The 26986-nt window shown below is 48.8% G+C and overlaps 2 protein-coding genes across 2 annotated transcripts in view; both read left to right on the forward strand.

Annotated features, from left to right (window-relative positions):
- The first annotated feature begins 724 nt into the window (after window positions 1-724).
- On the forward strand, window positions 725-20038 carry dhx15 (DEAH (Asp-Glu-Ala-His) box helicase 15). The gene is made up of 14 exons (XM_084691337.1): window positions 725-955; window positions 2296-2626; window positions 2751-2944; window positions 3260-3419; window positions 4506-4724; window positions 7411-7578; window positions 12306-12392; window positions 12843-12992; window positions 13450-13558; window positions 15814-16005; window positions 17526-17648; window positions 17889-18079; window positions 18969-19138; window positions 19321-20038. Exons 1-14 carry the CDS (start codon window positions 948-950, stop codon window positions 19436-19438), a joined length of 2220 nt encoding a protein of 739 aa, XP_084547463.1. The 5' UTR covers window positions 725-947; the 3' UTR covers window positions 19439-20038.
- A 5204-nt stretch (window positions 20039-25242) lies between these two features.
- The window catches only part of ppargc1a (peroxisome proliferator-activated receptor gamma, coactivator 1 alpha), a 222749-nt gene continuing 221005 nt past the window's right edge, over window positions 25243-26986 (forward strand). Inside the window, exon 1 of the mRNA XM_084691446.1 lies at window positions 25243-25461. Within this exon, the coding sequence (XP_084547572.1) occupies window positions 25381-25461 (81 nt within the window). The 5' untranslated portion in view covers window positions 25243-25380. The remainder of the gene's footprint in view (window positions 25462-26986) is intronic.

Genomic DNA, 26986 nt, shown 5'->3' on the forward strand with positions numbered 1-26986 from the left:
CACGCTTCCCTCCATCCATTCCAGAAGGAGGGAGAATCAGTTTGAATCCGTTTTTAGGATTCTGACAGAAAGACGGTTTCTGGTCTTCTGGTCAATACCCCGGTTGTCAAACATAGCAGCTGTAGTGTTTATTTGAGCCCGTCAAGACACTCCGATCTTCTCTAAGTCTGTGTAAGCCACTGCCAAGCAAGTCAGGTACACAGATAAGATCATGCTATCACGCCAGCATATTGGATTTCGTACATCATGTGTGTAAAAGTTGTGTTTTGATCCTTAATGTAAGACTGCATTGGACAGTGAAGGATATTAACATTCACGTTTGTCACTCTGGCAAACAAACTTTCAAAACCGATGCATAGATTTTACGGTTCTTTGTTGGCAGTTAAGTGTAACCCTCTCCTATGTACATTTTACAATATTATGCTATTTTGGACACTGGCCATTGATTTGATGTTATACCTGGAGAAGAAAAGTCAGCTCTCTTGACAGTTGGTATTCATATGATATTATATCTGGACAATGCGTCCGTAAAAATGTTCTTATCTTCAAAAATCTTCTTCTCATGAACCATATATTATAACCACATTTGTTTCACGTTTTATGACGAGCCACAATCTCTTCTAATATCCCAAATATTTTCTCTTGAACTTTTGTCGCTCACTGTATGTCATTCCAATTCCGACCACTTTCGGAGGACTGCATGAGAAGCCCCGGCAGTAGTGAATTAGTTCTCCTGCGTCTGATCACTGTGATGATGGCGCATCAACATAGCAAGTCCGCGAACAAGCCTTTTGCATAGCTCAGTGGGGTTGTAGTGCAGCATTCCTGTGCTAAAACACGTGTGCTTGTCATTTAGTTTAGGGTCAAGGCTCGACGAACTAGTCTAAAATAAATTGCAGCCTCTGTTATTTACACGACTGTATACAGTAGCCCAAGGAAAGATAACAATGATGAGGTAAGAGCTTCCGGTCACCATTTCTGAGCAGGGATATAGGCTAAGGAAGGACTGTGTATTGACATAATAATACATTTACTCTGCATTTGAGATTAATATTTCTGTAAATCATGTCTAAAATGCATTGGTTGAATATAATTGATGATTACTCATCGAATAAAAAGTATTTATAGCGTGCTGCAATGCCTGACTACAGCTAGCCAGAGATGGTTAGCCTAGCTTGCAGCCTTGGTATGCATGTGTGTAGTAGCTAGTAGTAGTACAGTAACTAGCTAGCTGGCTGGCAAGCTGCTGTAGCTGAATGTCTTTTAATTAATTGTATATTGCTTATGTAGAAACACTCAGCCATATTAGTCTACAAGCTGGCCATAGTGGCTGCAGTATATGATTGCCTAGTATCAGTTAGATAGCAAAAATGTTCGCAGGTTAGTCCAGGACTCAATACACATAGCTAACAGTGTATAGCCATTCTAAATCAAATCTGTTAGCCAAGCTAGGCTAGCTAGAGCTAGGGTTTTCACGCTCGGCCCCACTAGCTTTTTAGTGTCAGTGACTGTCTACATACTGCATCCCCATGATCATGAGTGCATTGTAATATGACAGAAAGTATACAGTTTAACATCGTTGGCAGTTTGAAGCTTTTTTTGTTACTCATGATGTTTAGCAACTGACCTTTGCGTAATGCAACACTCCATTACGGGTTTTTTCTGCAGCGTAAAAGAGGATGTGCAGTAACCTTTTCATGTTATTGGACAGTCACCAACTCACTGTGGTGCAGTTTCCAAGTTTGCTTGTAAAGTCGGCTATGAAGTTATTGGCCTGGAAAATATGCCGTGGCTTTGCGATCAACATTTTACATTCAATTTAAACAACTGCATAGACTAAATGTTCAATAAAAAAACAAACAATGAAACTACTACTGTTTTCTATATCAGGCGGCCATGTGGAGTCATCTGTATATATATATATATATATATATATATATATATATATATATATATATATATATATATATATATATATATATATATATATATATATATATATATATATATATATATATATATATATATATATATATATATATATATATTTATTTATTTATAACTTCCAATTTGGGTACAAAATATGTACTGTACACTCGAACAGAAACATACTAACTTTCTTTTTAAGAAATCTCTTCAGTCTGGTCTTCAAGATGAAACGTGTAGGCAAAAGCTGCAATTGCTAAATGCTTGTCCTTTTAAATGGGCTTTTAAAACAGCACCACTTTTCCTGCAGTCTACCAGATATGATAGATGAAAGTTGTTTTCAGTGTACGATGCATGTCTCCATCCCAGGCGTGACAGAGACAGAGACCGAGACGACTGGCGGAGGGACAGGGACAGGGACCGCGACAGGGACCGCGACAGGAACCCCAGGCCCCACGCGGGGGTGCCCCACGCAGGGGTGCCCCTCACCCCAGTGGGGAACGTCCCGCCGAAGCAGACTGCCATGCAGCAGCAGACCAACCCCTTCACCAACCTGCCCCACACGGCCCGCTACTACGACATCCTCAGCAAGCGCCTGCAGCTGCCCGTGTGGGAGTACAAGGAGCGCTTCAACCACATCCTGGCCCACAACCAGAGCTTCGTCCTCGTGGGAGAGACGGGTTCGGGGAAGACCACCCAGGTGAGGAAGGAAGAGAGTTGACGACCTTGCCATAACAGCGTCAGCCAAGCGGAGTCATCCGAAGGACCCCGGAGGTTTCTAGACATGGTATGCCTTGACGACTGTGTGCGTGTTTTTCCCTCAGATCCCCCAGTGGTGCGTGGACATGGTACGCTCCACCACGGGGCCCAAGAGGGCTGTGGCCTGCACCCAGCCCAGGAGGGTGGCGGCCATGAGCGTGGCCCAGAGGGTGGCAGACGAGATGGACGTCATGCTGGGCCAGGAGGTGGGCTACTCCATCCGCTTCGAAGACTGCAGCTCAGCCAAGACGATGCTGAAGTAAGGCCCAGACTCTCCTCTCACCAAATACCCACCCGCCCATCCTCCATCCCTCGACCAACCCCCGTATCCATCCCTCCAGTCCCACCCCTCCTTCACCCCGCTTCCTGTATCCATTTCCTGTCCGACTCCTCGCCCTCCGTAGCCTTCTGTGATAAGAGACGCAGCTATGCTTAACACTGCTAAACCGAGGTGTGTTGGAGCAGGGAAACATCTCAAAAAGTGCAGGACAGGGGTTCCCCGAGGACAGGGTTAAGAACCACTGGCTTCACCGCTGAACCGCTGCATGGCTGTGTTTCCTCCGCCCCCGCCCAGGTACATGACCGACGGCATGCTGCTCCGGGAGGCCATGAACGACCCCCTGCTGGAGCGCTACGGCGTCATCATCCTGGACGAGGCTCACGAGCGCACGCTGGCCACCGACATCCTCATGGGCGTCCTCAAGGAGGTGGCGCGACAGAGGCCTGACCTCAAGGTAACCCACCCCCTCCCTTCTCAGGGGCTACCGTGGTACCTCAGGTCTCTCCCTGGCTGCTTGACTGGGCCTACACACACAGACACACACACGCTCCCCCCTCAGCGATGGTGTTTGTGTCACCCACCTTTCCTCCACCCTCTGCTTGACAGTCCGTCCGCGGCCAGCAGCTGTGCGTCCGCTGTGCAGTGCCACTCTTGGCTCAGACACGGCCAACCCTCTCTGCAGCAGCTCCCTGGGTCAGGCCCGGCCTCAGACAGTCTGCCAGGGATGTGTGTGTGTGTGTGTGAGGGGGAAGGGGGGGGGGTGCGTGGAGGAGCGCGGACGCTTGGACGCTCTCACACTCTGAGTGAGCCTCATAAAGCAGATGGGTAATGACTAGTTGTTGTCAGAAAGGTTATACATGTGTTCAGGGACTGTTAAATGAGGTCTAGGTTACCGGGAACGATCCCCCCCCCCCCTCTCTCTCACCCCATCTGAGTCTCACCCGCGTCTCCTTTTCAAATACGAAGTTTAATTTGCCTTGATTAAGAGCAATTATATTGTCTCATGGTGCGTAAAGCGAAATGCCGAGATGTGAGGCTCTAAAATATTTGAGATTGAAAATGAGAAAGGCGCTTCCCCATCAGAATCCCTAATGTGCTTGATGTAATGGCTACTAGGTCGAGAGGAGGAGGACATTGTGTGCCTAACTTCAGTAGGGATGAGCGTTACAACCTGCTTGGGTCAGGGACTTTGATTTTAATGTCTTGTGATATAGCTCCCATCTTGGGTCCTGTCTCTGTGAGCAACTCAGCTCTTTTTTGAGCCACGTTTTCTCCCCGGAACATTCTGTCCTGTGAGGCAGCAGTGATATTTCGAACCAGACTTGGCCATAGACAGCTATTTCAATGTGCACTTAACTCCCACGTGTGAAGAGGGGAACATTAGGCTTTTCTACCTTCCCCTCACCAACGACCAGACTTTCCTCTTCCCTTCATGGCCTGTTTTCTTATCCGCTATCCTCACCTGACAATCCCCTGCACCTCCCTTTCCTCTTTTCCTCTTTCTCATCCCCCCCTCTTACCTCATCTTCCCTCCGTCCAGGTCATCGTGATGAGCGCCACCCTGGATGCCGGAAAGTTCCAGGTGTACTTCGACAGCTGCCCCCTGCTGACCATCCCGGGGCGCACGCATCCTGTGGAGATCTTCTACACCCCGGAGCCGGAGAGGGACTACCTGGAGGCCGCCATCCGCACCGTCATCCAGATCCACATGTGTGAGGAGCAGGAGGGAGACATGCTGCTCTTCCTCACCGGACAAGAGGTTAGCCGCTCGGGCGCCGCACGCCCCGCACGCGCGAGCACACCTTCCCCTGTAGGCTGACGCGGCCCTCGAACACACTCGTCTCTAGCGGTCGGTGGTTTTCGGCGGCCGTTGTCTGGCCTGTTTGGATGGGACACGAGTAAATGAGAGGAGCTGCCCCCAAATGGTGTTCTCCTCGTGTATCTCTGAACTGAATGAGCGCCGACCTTCTCTTTTTTTGAGTCACTGACATCCGCCGTGTTGAGGAAAAAACGACACAAAAACACAATCACCCAATCGGAGATGTGTTGCAGCCCTGTTTTCTGAATCGGTGGTTCCTCAGTCTGCCCTGCCATCTCTTTTCATTAGCGCACGTTAGATCAATGGCTGCCTCGTTAGTGGAGGAGCGACGCCACGGAAGGCCGCTGTGTTTGAAGTGGTCCGCTTCCACAACCAGTCATTGATTTTTAGATGCGCGGCTCGTCGACGGGGCTTCGCACGGCCTTTCCCTTTCGAACGCGCGGCGAGGTGTGTGTGTGTGTGTGGGGGGGGGGGTAGACTTGAGCGTAATGCGGTTGACACTGTTTGGCGGTAGCACTATCTCTATCTCTGCTTGATGATGCCGAACGCTCTGTGCGTCGAGCAGCTCGGGGCGTCGTGGAGCAGAGAGCTCTCCCCTGGCGAGTTCATTAACACCCTCCTAATTGGTTTAAAGTAGTTAATGGGAGTTGGGTCTGGGGTGAGATGAGTGTTCAAAGCTTCGCCGCTGCGCGCCCTCGGGCGCTTCTTAACCTATCTGGTCTCCCCCTAAACTTTGATGTTGACTAATGACCGGCATGCAGATCCAAGGGGAAGCCGTGAGGTCTGTTGTTGAGTTTTTTGGGGGTCAGCTGTATGATCGTTCAGGCGTGGGACGCACTGCGTCTTGGAAGGGTGGGGCTGTTCTTACTTTGGAAATAAAACAAAAGAAATGCGATTGACTAAATAAAATAAGCAAATAAACAAAGCACAAAGCAAACTACCACAGTAGAGAAAAGCAGAACTTAATGACAGCTGGCTTTCCCTGATAAGTCTGACCCGTTAAGCTCCCCCCTTCGGCGGTTAGCATCGTCGCGAGGGGTCGGTCGGGGGCGCGTGCGCGACGCAGACCCAGGCCAGCGCTCGGTGGCGTCGTGGAGGTGGCCTGGCGCGCGGCCCCTTGGTCCTGGGGTCCTGGAGCGAGCGCTGGTGGACAGGTGCCCACGCTTGGCCGGCTGCCCTGCCGTGCGCGCGCTCCGCTTCTCCTCAGGCACGGGCGCCCAGCTCGCTCCAGAGCTGCCTTGGCAACCTGCTCCGTTTTCTTTCTTTTTTTTTCTTTCTTTTTTTCAGGACAGCTGCTGACTCCAGAGAGTTGATGGGGTATTAATACACAGGCTAATTTGATCAATCTATTCATATTTACTCTGTTCCATTCGAACTTGTCAACGTTTTGATTACAAGGCTCGTTGCCATCCGTGGGGTTTGACTTTGAGTAGGGAACATGCTCCGGTGAACCACAGACTGACTTGGGGGATCAATATGACAGATATAGACAGTATTTGCTGGGTTTCTAACTAAGTTTTGGAGGCCTTGGTAGTTGAGGGTAACTAATAAAAAATGGTGCCAAGAAAGCAGCCTGTTTTCCAGCTAGTGGCTGTTTGACTCTGGTGTCACAGTTCCCCTCAGGCAAGCGGCTTGTCCTCGAAACATCAACGGTCACGAAACAAATATGAAAACTAGGATGACACGGCAACAAAACAAGGAGGAAGTTACTTTAATTCTAGTACCTTCACTCCTTTCATCCAATAGTTCTAACTAACGCCAAAGGATTATTGCGTCAATCTGTCTGTAGAGTGCCTTTCCAACCAAACATCACGTGCAATACTCTCTTCCACCTGAGGGTGGTGCAACAGCATAAGCTGTGAGGCCTCCATGTAGGAGCTAGTGAAACATGGACCATAGATGAGGAAGAGAATGTGATGATGTCGGTTAGGGCTTGTGGTTCAGCATTGACAGCATAGTAATAAGGTGTTGAACTGGCTCATTAAAAAAATTAAATATTATTCCAAAACGTTTTTTAAATGTGTTGGAAATCATTGAGTTAGGATGTATGGTTACAGCAACTCTACCTGCAGGTTGAAGTGTGTGTGTGAGGCTTCCTAGGAGCAGTGTTGTGGCACTGTGGCATGTTGTTTCATGTCAAGGCTGAGCCTTTTGACTGGGATCCCTGTGTCTGCTGCGCTTATTGCCGGGCCTGCCAACCCACGGGCTCCGGAATGTTCAGCTTCACTAAACTGATCTGCCACAACAGCCGCTGGTGATGCACCAGCGCGGTATTGTCATTCTCATCATTCCCCCACAATACTGCACTATGGAATAATGAACTGTGTGTGTGTGTGTGTTCAGCGTGTGCGTCCGTGTTTTTCTGTCCTCGCCGCCGCGTTTGACAACAGCGCCACGGGGAGCTCGTCTGAGTGCACGGCGGTCCAGGTTTCATTTCCTCCATCAGATACAGCGATAGGTAGAACAAGTGTTCTGCAGAAGGGAGGACGCTATTTCCCTGGTCCCCGCATCCAGCGCCCCCCCCCCCTCCCCCCAACCCGGTCCCGCTGTGACATCACATCGCCTGCCCGCCCCTTCGAACCTATCGCTGCTCTGGTTCTAACCAGCGCCGCCTCGTTTTTCCTAGGAAATCGACGAGGCCTGCAAGAGGATCAAGAGGGAGGTGGAGGAGCTGGGCTCGGACGCGGGCGACATCAAGATCATCCCCCTGTACTCCACGCTACCCCCCCAGCAGCAGCAGCGGATCTTCGAGTCCGCCCCGCCCAGGAAGCCCGGCGGAGCCATCGGGAGGAAGGTGAGACTGCTGACCTGTGTGATTGGCCGGCTCCTCGAAGGCAAGGGGTGCCTCCGCAACTCTTGTTCCAAGAGGGGAAGTGGGTGGGGGGGGGGGGGGGGGGTCGGCGGGTGAGTTGAGGGGAGTTTGAAGAGTTTGAAATAGAGGGATGGAAGAAGTGGTAAACGGCGAGGCTGAGATGCGAGGAGACTTGATGAACATAGGTGGTGGGAGGATAAGGACGGAGCCGAGAGGGATAGGTAGAATCCAGTTGTCTTTTTTTCTCCCTCTCCTCTCTCCTCTCTCTCAGCTTTGGTGCAGAACTGACTCACAACATATGCTGCCATTGTCAGCATGCGATTCCCTGCTCTAAATTATAACTGGGGTATTACTCACGCCCTCCAAGCCTTGAGAAGACAACGGAGCTGCAGTCTATTTCATCTCTCCACTCCTCCACTGGATTCACACACGCACACACACACACACACACACACGCACACTCTCTCTCTCTCCCAGAACAGTGGCCTCTCGTCTCCTGCCCGGTGGACGTTTTCCTCACCATCAAGGAAGACTTTCAGAACACGTCCGTCTTTCTGTTAGCTCCGCGTGCTCCGACAAAGGCCACGTGGTCGAGCGACAGCTGAGCTGACCAGAGATCTGATGGGGGAGGGGGAGGGGGAGGGGGAGGGGGGGATCAGAGCCCATATTTGCCAGTTACATCTGCAAACATGTGGCCCCAACATCTGACAGGTGGTTGATGAATGACTCATCACCACAGCAGACTCCCCACTCTGGGATGATTTGGCTGTCAGCGGAGCTGTGAGAGGTTATTGATGACTTATTAGGAACGGTGATGTCTGGGAATGTATAATTTGGATTCCGTTGATGATTCTGTTGGAGTTCCACGCCCGGCCGGGGTAGACAGCCGTGGGCGGGGTTACGCAGTTTGGATGCTTTGGACTGTCCAGATGAGGAGCTTTTTTCCCCTTCTCCTGGCTGTTTTCATCGGTTCCAGCCTCGTGTATATTTAAACGAGGTCTAACACGCGCCTGGTTTTTCATGACTACATCAGTTCAAACACCATCCCCAGTTTCTATGGGTGCGGTTCCAAGGTTTGTGGACATTGGTGGGGTGTTCTTAGGCCCGGAAGTGCTCCTGGAACGGTATTGCAAAGGAGAGACTGAGTTATTTCATTCCAAGGGGGATTGGGAGACTATTAAGAGCCGTGTATATCAACAGCACGGACCTTCTCCCCCCCCACGTGTTTCTGCCTTTCCCCGTCGGCCATTTGCCGACTGGAAAAACTTCACGCCGGTCTGACGTGAAGCTCGGGAACGAAATCTCCAACGCGATGCCAGGGCACCGTGACGTTGGCGTCGGACGCAGCGTTGTTTGACCAGGGTTGCGGCCAGATGTCGGGTCGAGGCCGCGGAGAAGCGGCAAGGGGAAAGGAAGGCTACCCACATCTGCCGCCGAGCATACTAATGACCGCATTAAACCGCTCTCAATTAACGCTCCACGCTTCCCAGTCATCTCTCCAGTTCTCTATGAAAGCTACTGATCTCCCATTTTTGAACGGTTTAATGATTCAGAGGCGACGCGTCAATTCACTGTAATGACCAACAAAGACTTTAATCCCCCTGTTTCAATAGCACCATTGTTGGAGTCTTCTGACAAACGGCCCGTGTGCTCAGCGCCGGGGTCAGCCTTCCGTCCCGCTCCGGCGTCGGCGCCGCGTGCCGTGTCCGCGAGGGGCGCGCCGCCCTGGGCCATGGGAGCCGAGGAGCGCTCCCTCTCTCCGCCGGTCCGGAGGAGGGGGGGGGGAGCGTGCTCGTCAGAGAGGAGCGCTCCGCAGCGGGGCGAGTGAGAGATGGCCCGTGTCAGCCTCACTGTCTACCCTCCTGCTGCTTAATAACCCAGAAATAACGCCGGGAGATGATGCCCTAATGATATTACTGATGGGAAAAGTCGGGATTGCTCAATAGTGCGTCAGACAGGATGGAGCCAGCCTGCACTCTGTGATAGCCCCGGCCTCCGTACGCGTTCGGAATCGATGCCGTCGATGATGTCCCCCCCCCCCCCCCCCCCCCCCCCCCCCCCCCCGTAGGATTGTGGGAAGAACTACCTTGACACGGGCCGACCCCTGCCCTGCGGGGAGGAGCGGCCGAACCTCTCCCTGCTGTGTGTCCTGCACCGAGTGCTGTTTTTCCACCCTGTGATTTGTATCCCCCCCCCACACCCCCACACACATACACGCGCACACACGCGCACGTGCCAAGTGCACAGACTTTGAGGCATGCAGGCTCTTTAGAGACGGTCGGTTGCTTTTTGAAGGGTTTGGAATTAGCCTTATTTCGGCCCCTCCTTTTGTGGCCCATCTTCCTCCGCCGCCCCCCCCCCCCAGCATGAATACAGAACAAGATGGTCGCTCCTTCTGACGGCTACATTACAGAAAGGGTCAAGGGCTGAAGGGAGAAGAAAACTCTGGCATTAATAACTGAACAGGCTGCCGTTCTCTCGCGGGAGAGAAATCCTCGCTTTAAAAGTGGGATTTGGAGCCCTCCGAGCCTCCAGCTTCAGATAGATTAAGAAGCAGAGCTACGCTAGATGGAAGGCAAGTGTGTCGAGTTGGCTACGGACATATATCTGGAACGACTCACTGAAGTATTCTGATTCAGATGTTTGATATTTAAAACGGTTGATCAGGAGAACGAAAGGAACGGCTCCTTGGGTGTTTGCTGCTCGCGGACAGTAAATGTCTGGGGACAAAGCATTCTCAAAACGAAATATTTACGACGCGATGATCTTCTTTCCGCAATGGCTCACATCCTGGTCACGATGACAGATGCAGGCTGATCTGCCTGGTGCTGCTCGGGTCAAACGACTGGTTTGTTTATGGTATATGCAGAGATTTCAGTGGTGCATTTTTCCCACTCCTTTCAAACGCGAGGCCCCTGTTGGGAGCTGTGACGTTGTCGTGGGCGGTTCCCAGTGCGTGTGTCCATGACCTGTCTCCCTCCGTCTCGAGCACCAGGACTCACAACCGTCTGGACGGTTGCTCCGGCTGAACGGATCGCACCGTTACACAACAGCAAGAGCCTCCAGCAGACAGAGTGGCCTCAGATCTGCCCCACCCCCCCACCTCCCCCTCACCCCGGGCTTGAGTAAACGCTGACAAGAGACCCACCCAAAGGCTTGACATGACTCATTTGATTTCGGCGCTCCAATTCAGCTGTCATTTCTCGTGGGCAGACTTGCTACAGGGGATCATTGTAATAGAGAAGGATCTGGGACTGAGAGACGCACAACTCCAGCGCCTCTCTGCACGGCATCTCTACCAACGCTCCCCCCCCCCCAACTCCAACCTCTCTTCAGAGTTTTAGTCTGTGCCATAATACATTTGAGAGAGAAATATTGCAGCTGGTTCTGCTGCTTTGATCAGCCAGCGAACCCCCCTGACAGCTGAGGAGCTTCCACTCTTAGCTTTAGTAAGCTCTGTATTACTATGGGCTTCCTTGAGTTCATTTTTTGGGAGGAGAAAAAAAACATCACCTCCTTCCCACAGAATAATGTCTCCAAAAATTTGACTTTGAAATAAATGGGAATCATAGAAAATGATGTTGCAAACCTCTTCTTTTCATTTGAAGCAGATGAAAACAAGTGCTCCAGATCTACTTTCAGACCGCCGCGTTTTTTCTTCTTCTTTTTTTTCCTCAACATAATTGCAGCTATCCACCGAGCTTATTAATTTCAATGCAACTTAGCTCTTATTTCGAGGTGGGTTTTCAAGCACCCCCCTGATTGTCAGTGTGAGTGATTTTAATTTGGTGGGCGCTCGCTCGCTCTGCCACATGACGCCTGCACCTCGGGGCGTGTGGATCATCCGCCATGTTTGGCTTTGTTTGTCGAATGCGACAGACTCTGTTTCTCACAAGTAAATCGGAATTTTTTCCCCCCCCCCCGTTTTCTTTCCCTTCCTTCCTTCCCATCCCCCCCCCCCCCCTCCTAACTTTCCCTTATCTAAAGCCAACAGCTCCAGTCTTTGTCAAGCTATCATCTGCCGACGGAGACACAGACTCGGGAGGACGACCCTGTATTTCAAATGCGGCCCACCCGCGGAAAACCAACTAATACATCAATTAGGTGTTGGCTGTTTGAAGAGCGGCGAGAGAAAAGCCTTTGTGCAGAGAGCGCGTGACGTCTCTGCGACAGGAAGCCCGCTGCGAGCAGTCAGAGAGGAACCCCTCTCTGAAGAGAGAGGCGGTAATGTGTTGGGAAGTGACACTCAGCGGCAAGGCGGCTTGCCGGCGCCACATTGGACCTGATTGCTGCGACTGTTGCGGCACTCCCCTGTTGGGTGGCATTAGTGTAGCGTCTGCGACGTGCCGCGGGAGAGCTCGCCGCTTCGCCTCAGACCCTGCAGCGTCTGGGGAGAAGGGCTTTCACACTTGGCTCTCTCTCTCCCCCCCCCCCCCCCCCCCGCGCTTTTACTTTTCGCCCGCTCTTCTTAAGACGGCATTGACCCCACGGCTGCCATTGTGGCAATGATTATCACATAGCTTGACCAGCCTCTTTGAATAATTAGCCTGCGTGTTTGAATTATGGAATCACTGACCCATCCATTGACCCGATACGTGCGGGTTGTGAATTCCAGCATCGAGTTTGAGGAATGAAGCGCCGTCCGCCCCCCCCCCCCCCCCCCTCCCCGCGGAGGGAGCATCTGAACCCAGCTGTTCTCGTTTCCTCAGGTTGTGGTGTCGACAAACATCGCCGAGACGTCCCTGACCATCGATGGCGTGGTGTTTGTCATTGATCCTGGATTTGCCAAGCAAAAGGTTAGTCGCCTCCCCCAGTCCCCCCAGCCGCCCCCCCCCCCCCCCCCCCCCCAGCCTAATCTGCCCTGATCATCTGCTTCTGTAGCCTGAAAATCCCCTGATAAACAGAGGCCCCTGCACCTGACAGCAGCAGAGATGGAGAAGCCCGTTATTTATTCCTCTGACATTTCTCCAGCCCCGGGCCAAGTCATACATGTGGCTCTATCTGAGATGATGTATGTGCCTAGTGTGTGTGTGTGTGTGCACTCGCGCTCCTTCGCTCTCCTGCCCCTGTGTGTGCATGTGTCAACGGTGAATTGTATATTTCTGTGTACACGTGTCAATGTTGGATTGTATATTTTTGGTGGGTATGGGGGCAGAAAACCATTTTAATAGGATATACATCGGAGTTGTCTCCATCCCCTCCTGCATGTCAAACCTTTCCCCCGCCCCCCCTCCCCCCCCCCCCAGGTGTACAACCCGCGGATCCGAGTGGAGTCGCTCCTGGTGACGGCCGTCAGTAAGGCCTCCGCCCAGCAGAGGGCAGGGCGGGCCGGCCGGACGCGGCCAGGGAAGTGCTTCCGCCTCTACACAGAGAAGGCCTACAAGACAGAGATGCAGGTGGGTGACACACAGCCATTTGTTGTTGTTGTTGTTGCAAGAGTCGTCCTCAGAGAATGCCTGATTTGATCATCGCTGGCTACGTTCAGTCTATGTACTGTGTTACCTCATACCTCAGCTCCCCCGAGGTAGTCATCTCTGGTTGGGTCGTTCTCCTCTTTGAAATCTCTGTCCTTGGTCTGCCGTCCTCTCTGAAAACAAGCTTCTTTTTTTATAAACTGCGCCAGTGACGACACCCTGTGACGAATGAACGCGAGGAGGCTGAGTCCTCCACTTTAACAGGGCCCTTCTTCCACGTCACGCCACCGGGGAAAGGGGGAAGTTAATGGTCCTTCAAACGGCGGCCAGCTCTCCGTTCCCTTCGTCATACAAGCGCACGTTGGGAGCAATAATCGGCACCCTGACTAATTCATTGTGATTGCTTTTCCTGCTTTCCCGTGCCTCCTGTGTCGGACAGGACAACACCTATCCTGAGATCCTGAGGTCCAACCTGGGCTCGGTGGTGCTGCAGCTGAAGAAGCTGGGCATCGACGACCTGGTGCATTTTGACTTCATGGACCCACCTGGTGAGCGCGCTTTCTTTCCCGTGGCGAGGCATGACCGAGGCTTGATTATCCACAAAGAAGTCTTGATTACATATTGTGTGTTACTGTATTAGCTCTTAGATTGTTCCGAAAGCCAGTTGTGATGTCTTGATTTTTCCCTCCCAACAGTTTAAAGTTTCAGGAAAAAATCTTCAACAACAACAAAAATGCTAGTGAGAAAAACACACTTTGTATCGTGTGACTCCTGTTTAGACCTTTGGTGTAACCGCTACTTGTTGGGACCAGTTTGTGCCTATCCTCTGAGGGAGGATATACTGTGGTGTTCCAAGTCATGGGGAGTAGATTGCGGTCGGTCAGTCGATGGGTATTTGGGCTGCAGTTTCACAAGCAAGCACTCCCTATTCCCCGTTGATGCGCACTGGCCTGGACCACAGCCAAAAACACTAGCGCCTTGTCTCATACGAATGTCACGCTCAAGAGACACCGAACCGTTGCACTTCCCAGCGTCCCTGGCCAGTTTTGCATTTGTTCATGCTTTCCTCAAAAGGACACCCTCATCCCCATTCACAGCCCCAACCCCCCCCCCCCCACACACACACACACTCTCTCTTACCCCCTCCTCCATACACACCCTCCTCCTCTCTTGCTTCCTAGTCCTAACCCCCTCCCACACACACACACCCTCACACTCCTTCCTCTTAACCCACACACACTCTCCTCCTCCTCTCTCTGAACCCCCCTCTCCACACACCCTCCTCCTCTCACTGTAATACAGTTTTCATCTCACCTCCAAGATTAAACCCATCTCTCCCCATCCGCCACGGCAAACGCCATTTTGTGAGTGAAATTGGTTACATCAATAGTCCCGGTATCACCTCGGCTATCGCCTTCTCTTTATATTCTGTCAGTTAAACGTGACCAACCTCTTATTCCTCAAGACCTTGCCGGTTCCCTCCCGCTGCTGTATGTGTTTGGACGCACCGGGGGAGCCCTCTACTCGACCCTGGTTGACCACTCAAGCCCCATCTGATTTAGTCTAACTGGGAATGGGGAACGAAAATGATGACATTCATCTGCTCTGAAACATCCTTCTGGAACAGGTGAAAGTGGACCTTAACCAGAACCGTGTTCCAGCTGCTTATTGGCCCGGTGACAAGCCCCTGTAGCACATGGTAGAGCCGGGACTGTGGCCCACCGCGTGTACGCCTGGAGTTCCTTCTCTGTGGGTGACTCTTGACTGGAGCGGGTCATGTTCGCTTCAGCTTTCAGCCTGGGTCACGCTCCTATCTGGGTTGCTGTGGCGCTGGTGGATACACACTTTGTACATGACGATGAGATCATTTCAATGTTTGCTTTTCTAAGGTGTAGAAAGATGGGAGAGCTTTAGCTCGACGTTCAGGATCCTAATGTATTATAGTTTTGCCCATCGTAACTCCTGGTCCATTTTTGTCTACGCGTTTTCATCTGCACGTTTCTCTCCATGCTCAGTAATAGCAGAAGCGGTGTTGTGAACCGCTCTTCCATCAAAACACAACAAGAACCCCCTAGACAGTCAGTAGCCATTTACAGCTGAGAGCAGACGAGGAGGGATTCATTTGCCTGGTGACATTTGCAGAGTCGTACATTTCAAAGCCAATCGGCGTTTATTTACCTTTAGCCTTTAGTCCCATTGATTTGGCCCTTTGTTAATATATCGGCTTCTCATGCGGAGGCGCTATGTGGTGCTGTTTTGATGAGGTGTGTTGTGTATAGATTGCATTTTCCCAACACTGGTTCATCATGGTAGGAGAACATAAAATCGTATTTTCAACGCGTCCATTGCCACTGTAAGCAATGCAGTTAGCTCTCACTTGATGTAAAAGTAGTTTGATGGCCCAAATCAATATTTGTTCATCAGAAGAAAGTACCTCCCTGCATTTTGAAATGGGATTTTTCACTTAAACTCTTTTGGAGAAATGAAAGCGAACGCGATCCTCAGCTGAAGGGGGAGCTAATTTTCAGTTAACATGCAACTAGTCATCAGGCTTCAGTTCGCCTGAGCCAAAGGTCAATAATTGCATCTAGAGGAGAATTTCTTTCTTTTTTTTTGTTACCACGGCTAAAGCCCCGTGTTGATGCATTAAGTGAAGGGTTCCCCTGTAATTGCATTAGAGTTGTTTTGAATCGCTAGAGCGGAGAATGAAAAATGACCCCCCCCCCCCCCACATCAGTGTTACTAAGTTCTGTCCGGGGTAACTGGCCATCAACCACTAACCCCCCCTGCCCCCCCCCTCCAGCCCCAGAGACTCTGATGCGAGCGCTGGAGCTCCTCAACTACCTGGCGGCTCTGAACGACGACGGCGACCTGACCGAGCTGGGCTCCATGATGGCCGAGTTCCCCCTGGACCCCCAGCTGGCCAAGATGGTGATCGCCAGCTGCGAGTTCAACTGCTCCAACGAGATCCTGTCCATCACCGCCATGCTGTCAGGTAATGCCCAGACCAGGAGGCAGGGCCTCTCACACTGCTCCCTCAGGTCATTAGCACTCAGCTCCACGTCTCCCAAACAAAAACAACATATTTTATACATGCCTTGCTAAATAATCCAACATGACTCATTTATTTAAATGTTTTTTTGCATCATTCAAAAAAATGGATGCCGTACTCGAGCTATGTTGATTAACAGACGGTGTTCATCGCTAACGGTGTTGGTGGACGAAGCCTTCGCGCTGGACAACCGTGACAGTCAGGTTGGGGTAGAACTGATATCCAGCAGCTACCTCAACAAACATCTCGATGATGTGACACACAATCATAATGGATGCCCAGTAACATTTGATCTCGTGTTTTGACGGTTAGACAGGCGGGGCCTTGCCCATGGTGACGTAGAGGAGAGAGAGAGAGAGACAGAGACAGAGAGAGACAGAGAGAGACAGAGAGAGACAGAGAGAGACAGAGAGAGACAGAGAGAGACAGAGAGAGACAGAGAGAGACAGAGAGAGACAGAGAGAGACAGAGAGAGAGATGGGAGGGAGGGTCTGGTGCTGTCGGTTGATATTTGTCAGGCAGTGGAAAAAGTGTGTCTCCACTAAATGAATCGGTTGATATTGTGAGCAGCCCCAATGTGCTGCGGCAGTAATTGCACTTTAGGCTTGCCAAAGCAGAATGCTGCTCATTGAGATGAATCAGATGCCTCAGGAGGGGAGGGGGGTGGGGGGTCGGTTTGGGATGGGGGGATGGGGATGTGGGGGGGGGGGTTGAATGTAACTAGCTGGTGGGACACGGTGTGCATTAATAACAAGTGTGTTAGGGAGTACACTTTCTGCTGAGTTCATTACAGAGTCAGCAACACAAAAAAGAAAAACGCACGCCGTCTTAAGCAACCAAGCGTGGGGCTCGATAAACACTCAACCCTTGTCCGTTAAGCCCACAATCGAGCGTGTTTTGACGCTGGGCGGCTGGAAGCGAGGTGTGGGTGGGCGGGGGGGGGGGGGGAATGTTTGATGGAAGTCTTTTGATGAAAGTGCTTTCCACACAGATGCTGGATTGCACTCGGGTGCCTATTGACAGGCTTAGACACTCGTTCTTTGGTCTCTCTCTTCACCGCCTGTTAAAAAGCTTTTCAGCGAGACACAGGATAGCCTAATAGACACCCGTATTTGCTGCACAGACACAGTGTTTTGTCTGAAAGGTCTCAAAGCTCCCCGCTTCCTTCTGTCCTCCTGTCTAACTTCCTGGCAGCAATCTGGTCATGCTGGCTCAACTGAGTTGACTTCAGCTTGCTCCCCCAGCAAAGCTGCCAGACCCAATGCTGGAGAAAGGCACCTGTCTCTCCTCCTTGTCCCCCCCCCCTGCTCCCCTCACTTCCCTAGCCCCCTCCACCAACACACACCCTGGCCCCCTCTCTGTGTTCAGGCCTCTCCGACCTGGGGGGCCTTGTAGCTCTGTGTGGTACAGCTGGACTCATCCCTGTGGGTGGCTGCGTTGGGGCCCACACCAACCCTGTTTAGTCCCACAGTGCTTCGTCCGCCCCACGGAGGCTAGGAAGGCGGCCGACGAGTCCAAGATGAAGTTCGCCCACGTCGACGGGGACCACCTGACCCTCCTCAACGTCTACCATGCCTTCAAACAGAGTACGCACCCCCTCCCCCCCTCCCTCCCTCCTCCGCTGCTTCATCTCCAGACAGCAGTCCCTCAGTGGCCTGTGATGCATGTTACAGACTAGCTTCCATAGGTCCCGGAAATCAACGTCATTCTGTCATGTTTCTTCATAGCGTACCGTGTCTTTAGCCTCTATTCTTCTGTCTTGCTGATGTTGATGCCACAACCCCTGACCTCCATCTTCCCCGCTGCCCCCCCCCCCCCCCCCCCAGACCAAGAATCCACTCAGTGGTGCTTCGACAACTTTGTCAACTACCGCTCTCTGATGTCGGCCGACAACGTGCGCCAGCAGCTGTCCCGCATCATGGAGCGCTTCGACCTGCCTCGCCGCAGCACCGACTTCACCAACAGAGACTACTACGTCAACATCCGCCGGGCTCTCACCACAGGGTTCTTCATGCAGGTTAGTCCCGCCCCCCCATCCCCCCCCCCCCCCTCGCCTCCACTCCCCAAACTGATAAGTAACTGGTCATGATTTTTATTCGCTCAGTGAGTTTCAATTCTTCTTCATTTAGAGGTTCTCTTAAAACGTGCACGCCGTCACGTAAAAAATGAACAAAACACACACGCGCACATCAACGTTAGAATATCTACATAATGGATAGCCTCATTTTAGTCACAATCTCGTAAAACACACAACAAGAAATCAAGTCAATATATTTATTTATTTCTTATGCCCGCTCGGGGGAAAATAAATGGCATTTTGCGCGAGTCCATTTCCGAGGGGGGTTACCTGAAACAAGCAACCTGACAAGTTGAATTAGGGCATTAATATGTAAATATTTGTCAACATTAACCTTTTTCACAGAGAAATAATGTGGGTCTCATGTTCCACTTCTGTGGCGGTTTAAGCTTATGTCTTTATTTGGCTAAGCCTTTATTGAGACTGATTGCCCTGGTTAATCACCACAGCCGTGACACGCATATCTAAATAGGAGCACAAGTGAAGAAGCTGTACCTTCCTCTCAACTTGAATGTTTTCCAGCAGTTTCCAACTCATTAGGGCCAGGCCAGCAGTCCTCGCTCTGAAGACCCATTGTTATGTCGTCCAAGGCCTTCTGTCTTTTGTGGGCTACATCGGATCAGATGGGTTTTTTTCTTGTCTTGGGGTTTATTCCCCACATTTACGTTTTTAATTATAAATGAGATTTTCTTACCATCTACTGTGCACTGTGTTGTGGGGGTGAGGGTTAGGTCATGTGGGAGGTGTTTTGTGAAGCTAGATGAGTCTCAGGTGTACTTCTGTCAGCTTTCTGTGTGTGTGTGTGTGTGTGTGTGTGTGTGTGGAGCAGGTGGCCCATCTGGAGCGTACCGGACACTACCTGACTGTGAAGGACAACCAGGTGGTCCAGCTGCATCCCTCCACCGTGCTGGACCACAAGCCTGAGTGGGTGCTCTACAACGAGTTTGTGCTCACCACCAAGAACTACACCCGCACCTGCACCAGCATCAACCCGGAGTGGTAAGCTGTCCCCATCATCTGCCGTCCGGCTCTGGGGGGAGGGGGGGGGGGGGGTCTTATGGCATCTGATCAGTGCCAAACATGGGTGAATGTGAAAAAGAAATCCTTTTTCTGGATGAACGTGCACACACACTGACAGATTGTCCCAGCGTAAACTAACCCGGCGTGTTGTGTTGTGTCAGGCTGTTGAAGATCGCCCCCCAGTACTACAACCTGGGGAACTTCCCTCAGTGTGAATCCAGAAGGCAGCTGGAGCGCATCGCGGCTAAACTCTCAAGCAAGGAACACTCTCAGTACTGATCGGACACTCGTTGGAACAATGTCATCCTTATTATTTATACAAAGTGGATCGGGCCTCTTTTCAACCATCGTTTGAAATGTGTATTTTTGTGTTGTTGTCCATATTATATCATACTTTAGTTTGTTTTGTATTCATGTTTTGAATCACCTGTCATTTTTTTTTACAAATAGTTGCGTCTAATGCTTAACAAGTTGGAATGGGGGGAAAAATGATCGCCTAGTCAATTGACCATGTAAAGCATGACCATACATCTGAATGTCAGCATTACTCTCATGACTTGTGAATTATTTCAGATGAACTTACTGTAGATGGACACAGCCTGTGTAGATTTATTAAACCAGGAAAAGGACTTGTGGAGTGAAGGACGGGGTTATGCCAGTCTTGGTGGTCTCGTCCAACTTCTGAGGGTGTGTGTGGGGGGGGGGGGGGGGGGGTCCTGGATTGTTTAAGATGTTTGTTGTGTTTATGGTACTTGGAGAGAGAGGTTGGTTTATCAAGGAACCAACTGTAGGGAAAAGCATTGTAAGAGTGTCCTGGTTCGGTTTCCTGGAAGCACAGTGGAATTACCTGAATAAAGAGTCTGACTTTCATATAAATAACTTGTTCATGTTCACTACATGGATCCATGCTTAATAGAATAGTATTCCACATGAAACAAAGCAATCACTTTAACTCAGTGAAATACCTTATATATCTAATATCTTGTTCTTTTTATTTATTTTGTGTGCTGCATATTTTGGAGAAGGTACTGGTTAATCTGTGTGGCCTGTCCAGTAGAAGTCAACCCCAGCAAGCTATAGACACCAGACTACACATCTGTTTAAACCCTGCCCTCGTACATGTTGTCCTGGGGCTGAAAGTGGAAGCACCCTGTTGATAATAACTCTTAAAACAATGCCCCCAAGTGGATCATTCAGTTTACTGGACCGGTTAGGTGGCACCGTGTCCTTCAAAAGTTCCTCAGGTTTGGTAACTTTGTCCACAATATGAAACTTTACTCTGCAGATATCTGATTGTATAACTAGGCAGTGCTCTAAAAGTTGGATGAACCCTGGAGCAAGTTTCTAGAAGAGCTCCCCCACTCATTCCATGGGTCAGCAGCCCAAATCAGTCCGGCTCTGTGAAGCGGAGCGTGGAGCAAAGGGAGTTTGGACCGTAGGACCCCTGAGGACAGCCGTCGAAGAGGAGGTCCCCCAGGCGCAGGTCGGCCTGGGTCCCCAGCTACGGCATCCCAACTGGGGAAGCATGCAGGGTTCTTCCAGCCCTGCAGGCTCCCTGGGGGCTTTTTGTGGTGGCTGATTCCCAGCATGTGTCCATGATTGGGTTGTCTGGGGTTTGGTGACTTCTCTAAAATCTGTTATTCAGTGTTAAAACCCACTGACAGTTATAGGAAGTGTGGTTGTTCACAATCCCTCAGCGGATTCAGTTTTAAAATAGTCTGTAGCTGGAGGCAGTATTTCGAAGATGTAATGCTTTTTTTCTAACGGTGCTTCATGTTGGCTGGGTGAATTATTTTGCATTATCTCCCTAGTGACATTGTTACTGTTCAGGTACAAAGCTTCTCACAATTATTTGAATTTACACAAAACAGCTTCTCCTGTAATGTGTAAATCTCTCGAACTGAAACAGTTGCACGAGCTATATATAGTGAATGTTTATGTAACCATGGGAACAACATAGTTCATCACGGTGCCTCGGGAGGGTTCTATTCTGCTGCTGTATAGTTTGGAGGCGGTGGAGGGTTCCAGAATACACTGAGACACACGGGGAAAGAAGCGACAGCTTCAAAAGCGCCCCAAGTCAGCACGTGCCCCCTCATCGCAAATTTTCAAAGGCACATCACTACGAGAGGTGGGGCAGTTAAAGTGTTTTTAGAGTCAGAAGTACGAAGGAGAGAAAGAGAGGAGGGAAAAGCTGCTGGCAGTCCTATTACAGGATCATACGAAATCTAGGCTACAGCTCATTCACTATGCAGAGACATGAGGGTATCCTTGTTGTGAACTGCTTAGATTGTTGGGGAGCCATTTTTACTGCAGAAGCCTTTCGATGGCACATAAATCTAAATGTATCCATGAAATTGTGCCGGAGAGAATAGCATTCATAACTGAAGCCAATAGAAATCCCATTAGGTTGAGCTGATCAGGAAATTATATGGAATTGATCCTAGGGTAGGGGCATTTTTCATGCTCAATATTTCCCATTGATCCACTCCACGTAATTACAAAAGAAAATCTGTATTTTTTAAAGTTACATTTTATTAGCAAGTGGATAATGGCACACAGTAAAAGCATGACATGTTTACCCATATTTATGTTTTGTTTAGCCCAATCCTCAGAGTAGACTCAGTTTCCCACAAGGTCCTGTGCTGTTACTGAAAGGCAAAAGAATAGTTATATGGCAATGGATGTCAATGAATCTTCTTACAGTTGAAGTGAAGGCTGCTTTGTTTTGAGGGAGGTATGCAGAAAGCCTCCTGTGGGGTTGAGACGAGATCAGGATGGTGAAGAGGGCTTGATGGTCCAGGTCATCACTGCCATAACCATCAGGGGGAAAATTGGGAGCCATTCCCCATTTTTGCTGATCTAACCATCTTTTCTTAGTTAACGACTATACTTTATTTTGATCATAAATCATGGAAACCACAGTATTTCGGGCAAACAACAGGCCTGAGGGCTCTACCAGGAACTGACAGGATTGTGAATTGGCAGTTTGAATCGTAAACGGCTCTTATTTTCAAGACACCTGCGGCGAACAGGAAGTAGGCTTCCTTTTCCCGACGGTGGGATGGGAAGTTCATTGCTGAACGCATCAGCGTTTCGTAGACCCCTCTACCCAGGAAGCCTCTGACCATCCTGCACCAGCCCTCCCCGATCGCAACCCAGACAGGTGTCTTATCTTCACGCAGCACAAGCGCAGCCAATCTCGCAGGAAGATGGTGCCTGGAATGTGACAAATCCATCTGTCCTGGTTTGAATTTGTATGCTAATTTGAAGTAATAGCCCCTCTGGTGACAGTGCAATGGAACAATTCAATCACACCATCTCTGACAGTTGCTAGCCAGTCTTTTCTGTGATATGGTATATGCATGAACCACAGGGTTATGTTTGATGGATGGACCATAGGGTGTGGTGATTTGAAGACTGCATGTCTAAAATAGCCAGAATTAATCCCGCCCCCCCCCCCCTCTACAACTGAAAGCAAGAATCTGTGCAGGAATAAGCAAAATGTGCACACATGCGGAAAAAAGCGATGTTTGCTTCAATTTAACTTTGTCCACACACTGTGATTGATAGGTGAGGCCCCTGACCTGCCACCTTGAGCAACGGTGTCATCTCGTTTGTGTGTGTATGCATTATGGAAATGTACCCACACTGAAAAAATCAACCATGTAATTGTTACGTTGTCACTTGGAATAATCTGCCTGTCGATTTGATTCCCTGGACAGCTTTGATTTGTTTTACTCAAGGAGACCAGGGGAAATCGTATGAGATCACATACAGCTGCTGCCGGGTGGGGTGGGGGTGGGGGGGCGGGGGGGTGCTGGAGCGAGGGGGTGCAGAGGTGGGGAAACATGTCGTAGGACCAGGAGAAGGAGGAATTCTCCCATTTATTTTGCTAAATCTGGCTTGTGACACTTGTGACGTGTCCTTTTGCTGTTGGCCTTCCTCTGGTGCTGTGCAAATGCATGGTGTTTCACAATCTTTAATTTAATCTACAGTGGAGGACAGATTATATAGTTGATAAGGAGGGAGAGATAAGAGATGGAGCCTTCTCTGTGCGTCATGACCTCCCTGTTTCTGCGTCCTGGCCCCCAGATCTGAGAATACTTTATTCTTCATTGTCATCCAGAACCGCTTTTTAGGTAAACGTGCCGTCTTGACAACACACTTGCATATTGATGACGACCCGGCTACTATGGTAATCGAGCATTCCATTGTGACGTGGAAGGACATGTGACCATTTCTATAAACATCTATTAACTGCACGTGTGACAGGGCCTGTTACTCACGTCTAACAAATTAACCATGCATTGAACCATGTATCAAAGCTTTTCTCTGAGAACATGCGACGAACAGAAGAAAAGGAAAAACCAAAAACGTGTCAATTTTGCTTTCTATTACTCTAGCCAGTGAAGTGAATCTTTTAACAGTTTGTGTGCGGAGGAACATGCACAGCATTGAGCCACTCGACCACAAATGAAAAGGTTACAACCGATGCGTGGTGAACGCACGCCAGATGAAACGAGGAGGAGAGTAAAGCAACACTGCAGCATGAAAGAAACCCCCTCTGCTTTGTGTTGCTCACTTCTGGCAGGACAAATGGTGAAAGACAGTTCTCCAAAAAAGGCTTGTCAATTGTAAATGCAACAATGTGAACATGTTGCAACTGGATAACCATACAGTGTCAGACTATGATAACCTCGCCAGAAGCCACAAACCCAAATTCCTATTGTAGACAACTGAGTGTATCTAATTAAAGCAGGCATGCATAGTATCGTAAAATACAGACTGTTCCTTGGTTCTTTCCACTGTAACACTGTTAAATCTGTGCACTTCTAGTCCTTAATCTGCTGTACTTGTAAGCCTACTTAGTATATGCACTTTTTGTACCTAGCTTTGGATGAAAGTATCTACTAAATGAATAAATGTAAATATAAACAACTTAGTGATGGTTGGAAGGCTCATTTGCACTGACTTGAGCTTAAACCAACTTGATGTAAAGATGCCCAGCATGGGATCCACTAGGTTGTTACAGTAGCTTTTTAGTTACTGAAGCCTTTCCAGCTTATTGTTCCTTAAAGTTAGGAAAAGAGTTTGAATGATTCTACTACTTTTCCTTTTTCCTATTCCTCTGAAATGGCAGCATTTATTGAGTCAATATATAGATACACATATTTAATGAGTGCAAATCACTCTATATTAGCATACATTATAAAGAGTTTGAATAATTCTACTCCTTTTTCATATTCCTCTGAAATTGCAGCATTTATTGTGTCAATATATAGTTAGGCATATTTAATGAGTGCAAATCACTTTATATTAGCATACATTATGCCAATATGATGATGGTGTTTATCAATTATGTTCGCAGTGCAACATTAGCAACTTGTTTTCTGGAGCAAATTATTTTAGTTTACCTGTAGATGTGAATAATAAAACATTGCCTAATCTTGTTCTAAAAAATATAGCTGAAGTAGGCAACTGTAAGGCAGTGGAGCAGTAGGCTAAAAGAAAAGGAAAACATTTCTCAACACATGGGGAAGGCTGGGTAGACAGCTTTGTTGTATGAGGACCTTTCCTGCTATCTGCTATGCTATTAAATGCTGAAAGTCGTAGGCTACAGAAATCACATGGTTGAAAGTAGCCTTATGTTTGGAACTATTCGTAACTTCCAATATCGGACTGATGCATTATGCAAGGATATTCAGCTTTAGCTATACATATATAAATTGTGAAAAAGTTTCCCAATATTTACCAAACAATTCTCTTAAGTGTAATCATCCTAACTGGCCTACGAACTACATGCAAAGTATTCAAATTAATTACCGTTACACAGCACTAAATTAACACCTGGTGTAGGCTCGTTGCCAAGGTAACGTATGTTCCCCTGTCGTCGCGTGAGGACCAGCTACCTGTTGAAGTAGGCTACTAAATCTTATAGGACTCGTGTTGTCATAACTTAGGACAAAGTTAATAAAACAAACTGGTCTGCTGATAAATAGGTGAAAACTATATACTCTCTAGAATTATATCTTGGCCCAAAAAAGGCATATCTGTGTTGTTGAAGGTGTCCGCCCCACGTGACGGAGCGAGCAGCACCACAGTTGACGTCCGTTTGATACACGGTACCGGAGAAGCAAGCGGGACCGAGAGATTCGTCGAGGGAGGAATAGAACCTATACAGACTCTAATTACTCTCATTCGTCGCAACACAACAGACCATGGACGGTTATGCGCTGACAGAAGATGAACTGTTTTCTTCCTGCCTTCTGAACCTCACCTGGGAGGATTCCTACGAGCAGGTAGGAGCGCGACTCCGCGCGACACCTCCTTAAACACTGTAGATCCCATAGCCTATGTTCTCTAACTTATAACTTCAAATCTTAACGGATTGGAACGATCTAGGGATATGAAAGCCTTTGCGAATTTGTCGTGTCCCGGATTAACATCGGAATGTGATGTCATATCGGAACAGACTTTCTCACATTATTAGGCACCTATCGACGTCGCACCCCTCATAGAGATCACATTGAGCGGGTCTCATCGAATGCGCGCGACAGAACACGAGGAGAGTTGTCTGAGCGCGTGAATGGGCACACCTGTCCCTGCTTAAAGTAGAGTGCAATACATGTATGCTACCAAATGGGACATTTTAAATCGCTTAATAAAAACAACCAACTAAATGCATGTTCATCGGTGTCCTCAAAGTGAAAACTTGTAATAAGGTTAGTGCGTTATAGGATAACATGAGTCAAGCCTACTTCTTATGATAAGTAAAACAAGACTTGCAGACCACTAAGAAAGTGACCATCCTAGCAAGTCACATATTTATGTCCTCACTCAACCCTTTAATTCAATTCTCCTAACTTTGTAGGAGTTATACATTATATCAATATAATCAAAACAATTAATAGAATAGTAGTTGTTTGTCTGAAACAGCAATACAATATTTTTCAGCTCAAATAACTGACCCTGAATCTTCTTCAGGATCAAACAACTACTCCACGTTCCTGAATCAATTATACATTAACCCAATAGCCAGGAATCATATAAATAATTGAGTCAAAATGACTTTGAAGCAATTGAGCTGTTAGCTTTATGACTTTTTAGACTTTTGATTTACCTTATAGTCATCCCTATGTTGTGCAGTATATCCATGCATATACAGTTTAGTAGACCTAATTAATGAATATCTGTGTGTATTATTTCATTCTGTCTATTGTGTTGGATTATCTTCCGTTTGTTGATGTGAAGTTCACGTCATATTGAAACTCAGCAACGAACACACTGGTAGGTGTCAGTTCATGTGTAGGCAAGAACAATCACTTCACAACAATGTCTGAGGTAGTGCTGCAGTAAGCTTGTATCTATATATGTTTAATCCAGCTATGTTCTCCTAGCAATCCTGCGGATAATTACCTAAATCATATTTGGCTTTAAACACAATCATCCATCTTTGAAACTCATTAAATGTGTGTCAAAGCTGTATTGCTTGATATTCCAAGGATTCTAATCTGTGGATGTGAGTTATGATCATCTCACTGACAAACAAGGAGCTGAAAAAAAATGTTTTGATGGGGCTCAGAGCTGTTCTGCAATTTATGGTTCTTTTATTCCAGTCAAAATATTTGTGTGAACGTTTGTGGTAATGAGGTAGAATGAAACCACCAGGGTTTAGGATCCATTTCCTGGAAAGGTAGTCTCGCAGTTTCTGTCCAGGAGAGTTTCCTTGCAGTTTTGGGAGCACATTGCAAACAATATGGCAGTTGTTATAGAATGAGGTGCCGTTTTGAATTACAAGCATTGCAAATTAAAGCGGATTAGGTT

This window comes from Hypomesus nipponensis, chromosome 25 (genome assembly GCF_054491055.1).
Source record: "Hypomesus nipponensis isolate SF chromosome 25, ASM5449105v1, whole genome shotgun sequence".
In the NCBI taxonomy this organism is placed as follows: Eukaryota; Metazoa; Chordata; class Actinopteri; order Osmeriformes; family Osmeridae; genus Hypomesus; species Hypomesus nipponensis.